The sequence below is a fragment of the Sinocyclocheilus rhinocerous genome, unplaced genomic scaffold, assembly GCF_001515625.1.
Source record: "Sinocyclocheilus rhinocerous isolate Xijiao unplaced genomic scaffold, SAMN03320098_v1.1 scaffold1344, whole genome shotgun sequence".
NCBI lineage: Eukaryota > Metazoa > Chordata > Actinopteri > Cypriniformes > Cyprinidae > Sinocyclocheilus > Sinocyclocheilus rhinocerous.
The window spans coordinates 284,187-291,598 of NW_015643187.1; the positions used below are offsets into that span (position 1 = coordinate 284,187).

At 37.6% G+C, this 7,412-nt stretch overlaps 1 protein-coding gene across 1 annotated transcript in view; it reads left to right on the top strand.

The window, feature by feature from the left end:
- Nucleotides 1-7,412, top strand: part of LOC107757179 (sodium-dependent phosphate transport protein 2B-like) — a 12,921-nt gene that overhangs the window by 3,398 nt on the left and 2,111 nt on the right. The window contains exons 4-9 of the mRNA XM_016574594.1: nucleotides 609-720; nucleotides 920-1,115; nucleotides 1,836-1,931; nucleotides 3,193-3,313; nucleotides 5,977-6,144; nucleotides 6,698-6,814. Coding sequence (XP_016430080.1) covers nucleotides 609-720; nucleotides 920-1,115; nucleotides 1,836-1,931; nucleotides 3,193-3,313; nucleotides 5,977-6,144; nucleotides 6,698-6,814 — 810 coding nt within the window. The remainder of the gene's footprint in view (nucleotides 1-608; nucleotides 721-919; nucleotides 1,116-1,835; nucleotides 1,932-3,192; nucleotides 3,314-5,976; nucleotides 6,145-6,697; nucleotides 6,815-7,412) is intronic.

Consider the following 7,412-nt stretch of genomic DNA (forward strand, 5'->3'; position numbering starts at 1 on the left):
TCGTCTGGATGTGAGTTTCTCTGTGTGTGTGTTTGTGTGTGTGTGTGTGTGACTCCTGCTCATACACATATCTCCTTTCTCATGATAAGCACTGCCTTAAAACAACAGTAGCAGATTGTAATTAAGTAAGAAATCAATACCCGCTGTAAAATTGTTGTGACCCTTGAATTTGTGACTAATAAATGATTCTACTTTGATTCTACCACTTTCAAAGTCATTTATAGTTCATTTATAGACATTTATAATGTTACAAAGTATTTCAATTTCAAATAAACTTAAAATTATAAATATTATAAAAGTTATAAATAACTGTTTCCACTAAAATATTGGGCAGCACAACTGTTTTCAACATTGACAATAATGAGAAATGTTACTTGAGCAGCAAATCAGCATATTAGAATGATTTCTGAAGGATCATGTGAAGACTGGAGTAATGATGCTGAAAATTCAGCTTTGGTCACAGGAATAAATTACAGGAATATATTTAACAAAATGCATTTTTTGACTATTTTTGACCAAATGCAAATGCAGCCTTGGAGCGTAGAAGAGACTTAAAAAACATTAAAAAAAAAAAAAGAATATATATTATTTTTCATTGTATATTTCAGTGTTGGAGGTGAAATCTGCAGTGCCAATCATTATGGGTGCTAATATCGGCACTTCTGTGACAAACACCATTGTGGCCGTGATGCAGGCGGGAGACCGCAACGAGTTTCGCAGGTAAACCCAACTAAGGAATCAGTTTTGTATCCATAAAGTGATGGAAAACATTGAAACACTGTGTCTTATTAGCATCATTTGTATACAAAAACTTGAAAATACGTGCACTCTTTCAGTAGCTTTGAATTTACGTGCTGATGAAGGAACTCCGGTTGAACATCTGAGAAATGGGTTTTGTCATTGATTCTGTGTACCTCAGGGCATTTGCTGGAGCTACGGTCCATGACTTCTTTAACTGGCTGTCTGTCCTAGTGCTGTTGCCTCTGGAGGTGGCTTCAGGATACCTCTACAGACTCACCAAACTTATAATTGATTCCTTTAACATCCAGACGGGTGCAGATGCTCCAGACCTTTTAAAGGTCATCACTGAACCCCTCACCAAGAACATCATTGAGGTGAGATCAGTGGATCTGTTGATTTATCTAGTAGGTGTTACTACTCAACTGCATCTGTATGCAACTGTATCAGGCAGCCGATCGCATAAGCTCCACTGTGTCATTGTTATTGTCCTATAAATTAATGTTTGGTAGCAGCAGGATTATTAGGCTGCTGTCACTTTAAGACCTAATCCACAGATCAATATACTGACACACATACAGTTTTTTTTTGTTTTTCTCTACCCAACTGTTTACGAGGACACTTAAGATGGGAATTCCAACATAGTTGTGTGTGTTTATCTGTACAAAATAAGACAGTATTTTACATTTTCAATTAAGAATATACAACAATTCCGTTTACAGAACCTTCATAAATGAAATGCAAACGGAAGGCAAAAACACACTTTATTCATCCTTTTATAGAAGTAGAGTTAAAAAACCCATGTTGTATCTTGTGGATCTCACCATCTAGCTTTGACCAAAATGGTTTGAACGCACCTGACATTGTAATTACGACTTCCAAACTCATAAAAACAAATATCCCAGAAGGACTTCAATGCACTAATATTTGCATCACAGCTCAAAATTTGTCTCTTAATTTCTGGGTGCAAAGTTCAGGCACTGAGGCTACATAAATGTAGTGATCTTTATGCACCTGCTTTGCTCTCTGCTGCATCTCTACCACATGTTTTTTTTATTGAAAATCTTTTATTTTTTTGTATTGTTTTGTTCTTCCAGCTGGACATGTCTGTGATCCGTGACATCGCCACTGGAGACCCTGCTGCCCGAAACAAAAGTCTGGTTAAGATCTGGTGTAAAACAGAAAAAATCACGGTGAGAATGTGAAAGTGGGATAATAAGTGCAGCACACCCACTATTTCTCGTCAGTCACTAGATTAGGCTGTTAAAACATGAGGAAATAAGATTTATCACACTGATGGGAATTCAGAAGATAAACATAGGGTCTATATGTACATACAAATACAGATATGTGAGTCTTTTATCTAAATTCCCGATAAACCTTGTTAACCGAGGCATTAGCTCTGCTGCTCTGTTCTAAAGCCTAGCGCATTGCCTTGCTGTCTATATAGATAGCTTCCTTTAAAGGCAGCATTTTAACTGAAAGTAAACATTTTATTTGGAACACTCTTATGTAGCTATGTCAGCTGGGTATGACATACAACATCAAGCACGCAGAGATTCAACTCCCAATTGATTGCAATAGCTTGTGGTGTTAGCATGTTGCTAAGCTAACAGTGTAACACTATTAAGCATAAGAAATAGCAAACAAAAATAATGGCTGCGTACAAGGGCTTAGGACGTTCCAATTCTGCCCACTGCAAGAGTTCTGCCAGTAGTGGGCACTCATGCAACGTAATCAATGACATACATCCCAGTAAACTAGATGGAGGGAAGTTTGCGAGTGAAGGGCATAAAAAATGGACTGGAACGCAGCCAAAAATTCACTTAGCATATATCTAGTAGCAACTCTGTACATCTCGCAAAAACTTGTCCTCATGCACAGCACACAGAGGCTAAACTAGGGCTGCGTCTGAAATCGCATACTCTCTTGACTAGGTAGGCTATTTTTATTTTTTTTTATAAGTAATTACTTCTCAACTGCAAAAAGAGCAGCTAAAAAACTTATTTGCGATATATGGGAGTTTTTGCGAAATTGACGTGTTTCTATTGGGCGTATTTTCAATTCACAATTTCAATTTGCGTAATTTGAAGGGTAATGGAAACACAATGATTGGCAGTGACGTGACGCAACTGAAGCTGGTAGGTCACGTGACAGAATACACCACACTTCAGAATAATGCTGTTAGTAGTAGGTTATCCGGGTGCCTACTCTTTTAGGTTATACTTTTTGCCTACTCTTTTAGAAGTACTGTGAATTCGGACACACTTCTTTTGTCACATGCTGTTTTTCGCCCACTATATAGTAGGGAAGTATGAGATTTCGGATGCAGCCTAGGTCGATTGTTTTGTTAGCATGTTGGTAAGCTAACAATGTGACATTGAGCATAAAAAGCTTCATATTCTCTCCCTTATGTAAGGTTTAGGTCAGAAGATGTATTTTTGTCTGTTTCAGAACCTCGTGAATATAACAGTCCCTGGATTCGCAAACTGCACGCCTGGCGCCCTCTGCTGGGAGGAGGACGGCCAGATCTGGACTCAAGAGAACCAAACAGAAACAAACAACTTGGAAAAATGTAAGTGCCTCTGCTTGCTTTGTGGCTCTTGTAGCAACTAGCGCAGGAACTTCCTGGATCAACAGAGACTGAAGCCTAATGTCAATCCATTTCCCGTCCTATTCCTTACATAGTTGACTTATTTCAGCTCTAAGCCATTGATCGCGATTCACTCTAACCTCCATGAGTACAATGGATTCTTATAAAAGCTGAGAGAGATCTTAGCTTCACCTTTCCCCCCCACCCCATCCATCTACTCTACCTTTTCAATGGGGCTATTCTTCATGACAGCCTCGGGTACTTGAGGCCAATGCACCTGAAGAAAGAGCCTCTGCCAATTTGGCAGCAGGGCTTTTGCTCTGGGTATGAATTTGGATGATTTAAATCAATGCAAGTAGTTAGATCGCATGTTGAAATTCCAGCCTTGACTTGGTTCAGTGGATTTGAGTATGTAATCATGCTGTGGTCCTTCAACTGTGACAGAGTGCGCTCAGATTTTCAAGAAGCACCATTCAGCAGCTCCTCAAATGAGAATTTGAAGATAATTTTTGGTAGATTATATCAGGGGTTTTCAAACTTTAATGCCAAGGATCCCCAAATTCGTTAATCCCCTTGCAAGGGATTCATTCATGCATTCATAAAAGATAAAAGCAGCTATATATAAATGGCCCATTTATACTATGTTTATGCTATTTATACCGTGTTCATGTTTTGTTTTTTTTTGTTTTTTTAAGAATTAACTTTCTTACACTTTTACACTTTTTTTGGTGGACATTTTAACTGACCCTTGTGCAACCCCTTAGGGGTCTCTAAACCCCATTTTGAAATGATTGAACTATCATATAAAGCAAGCAACTGCAGCTATTGAGTCTGATTTTGTGATTTGATGTAGTAATGGCAATGATCACAGTCTCATAGCAATAGCATAATGGTCAAGATGTACTTAATATCTGAAAATAGCCCTCTGTATCTTTTAAGATTTGCAATATTATTTGGTCCATTTAAGTAGTAAGATTTTTAACTAGAATCAGCATACAACTATTTTCATAAAGCTTTGTTAGCAATCTGATTAAAAAATACTGGCGCTGGCAATCGATTAAAAAAAATTACTAGTTAATCACACATTTTCCTGTAATTAATCACGATTAATCGCATATTGATATATTTAGTATGTCTTAATTTCACACGTAATCTCCAAATTCATGTAGAAACAACATAAAAATGCAATAGTATATTTTAAATATGAGTTTAATGGCATATTTTTACTAAGTAGCCTAATATTAATGAAGACCAGTGTCATTGATACCAATAATGCAACTGATGTCTCTATTAAATGCATTTTCACTGAAATTTTCGGCATTAATTATAGCCATGCAACATTACAATATAACTGAAAGCCATTATTTTTTAACATTTTAATAGGCTTTGAAAAATATAACTTTAAATTTAACTTAACCAGTCTTCACAAACTATAAAATGTATTTCCACTATAAATTTAATATAGATTCATCTTTATTCAAGCTACACAATTTAATCTGCGAGCAGTGTGCGTTCACTGAAATTTTTTTATTACATTAAACTGAAAAAAAAAATAAAATAAATAGTAATCACACTATTAACGTGTTAGTTTTGACAGCCCTAAAAAATAATTTTATGCTACAGTAGACTAGCATGTAAAGTGATAGCTTATTCAAATAATGCCACAGGAGTAAAAAAAAATAATTTATTTACTGGAAAGCAAATGTGCATTGACTTTGAAATCAGAGTCTGGTCCATCCAGCTATTTTATGGACATGCACTAACTCTGAAAAGACTTCACACACACACAGTAACAACCTTGGGGTTACAAGTCCGACTCTTTAACCATTAGGCCACGACCGTGCCCCCAAAACACACTACAACAGCCTAACATAAACTAAGACACATAAAAAAAAAATCTCAGTATTGTTTCGTTCAAGCAATGAAAGTCACTGGTAACCAAAACAGCTTTGTTACCAACAGTCTTCAAAATACCTTATTTTATGTTGCGCAAAAGAAAGTAAGTCATTCAGGTTCGAAATGACATGAGGGTAAGTAAATGACAGAATTTTTTTTTTGGGTGAACTGTCCCTTTAATGTTTTATTTATTTATTTTTTAAATAAATGAAATGATACTCTAAAGAAGAAACTACAACTGCCAGCAGGTGGTGGTAAATGTCTTTGTGTCATTCATTCATTCGATTTGTTCAAACAGCTGGTTCATTCAGTAAATTCAGTAAACGTCTCACTTTATGAATAGGCCTTTGAATCATTGGTTCACACGATTCGTTCAAAACACAGGTTCATTCAGAAACTGTACATGCAGATAACATATTATAGAAATAAAAGGTCATTTATAATGTTTGCTGGTTTTCAATTTGACAAGTGCCCCAAAAGAGATCTACCTTCTTGCAAAATGCAGCTCCAGTCCTGATCAAAAACACCTGGACCAGCTAATTAAGATCTTCAGAAGCGCTTGATAATTAGACCGGTGAGCTGGAACTGAACTGTGCAGGTAGGTAGATTTTTAGGAACAGGTTTGGAAACCTCTACTCTAAAACCATCAAACTACACCAGCAGGGAAACTGGACAATAACTTTCCAACACTTTCATGAACGTTCTGTATATTTCTGTAAGCTCTGACAGACTCCTCCTCATCTCTTCAGGTACTCACATGTTTGTGTACGCTGATCTGCCGGACCTGGCGGTGGGCTTGATTTTGTTGGCTCTGTCGTTGCTGGCCCTCTGTACCTGCCTGATTCTGATCGTCAAGCTGCTGAACTCAATGTTGAAGGGTCAGGTGGCGGTCATCATCAAAAAGGTGCTCAACACAGGTGAGTCAACATCAGAGGTGAATCATCTGCCGATAAGCTCTGTTGCTAATTGCTAACATTAACCTCTGATACGCACTCTTTGTGGTATATGACAATATGCGTCAACACTGAACTTTTAAGTTGAAAGTTGAGGACAAAGACGCATGTACCAAATATTTGACCTTCAGCTAAAAACATACATATGGCAATTCCCCACCCTTCCCAGAGTTCCCTCTTATCACATTCCTGTAGGCGTAGCGCTTACTGGAAGTGTGTTCGCATGTATCCTGTCATATGATAGTCGGCACAGGTGATCCAGTCCTGCTGTCTGATGAGCTGAACAGGAACATTATATGAGCCTGAGTGTGTCTGAGTGCCACAGGTGTGTGTGTATGTGCATGTGCTGTTGGTTTCAGACTGCACTCAAGTACATGCCCATAACTCCCCACATATCCACTCTACTTGCATTTTAGCCAAAGCTTTGTGGGGAGTTTTAATGCAGCCATCACTTAACACCAGGAATAAATACACATACTGTTCATGTCCTTTCTAATACGGCTTTGATTGTTGACAGATTTCCCTTTCCCTTTCGCCTGGGTCACTGGATATCTCGCCATGCTTGTTGGAGCCGGAATGACCTTCATTGTTCAGAGCAGCTCTGTCTTCACCTCAGCCATCACTCCACTAGTCGGTCAGTATAGAAACCCAGATGATTATAGTGGTCGACCGATATAGGTTTTTTGACAGCCGATGCCGATATCTTGGAAAGCAGGGTGGCCGATATAATTTTATTTATTTTAATTCATATTTTAAAAAATTTGAAATCATTTGAAAATGGATAAAAAAAATAAACATGTAAAATAAACATACTTATACTCTAGAACAGTGGTTCTCAACCACATTCCTAGAGAACCCCCAACACTGCACTTTTTGCATGTCTCGTTTGTCTGACACAGCCATTTCAAGTCTGTGAGTCTCTACTAATGAGCAGGTGACCTGAATCAGGTGTGTTTGATTAAGGAGACATGCAAAATGTGCAGTGATGGGGGTCCTCCACTGCTCTAGAAGACAAAGTATTTTTCACAAATAAATATTTAATAAAAATATAATTAAAGGAAGTAAACACTGTAACCAACAGGGCACTCGGTATCCTGGGAAGTTTGTGTGCATTGGGAATCATTTTTTTCAAATAAAGCCAAGGTAACACTCATTTTACATACAGCACACAGTGAAAATGACATGAATATGACACTGGGCAAATGCATAAAGCGCAGCATAATTTGAAATCA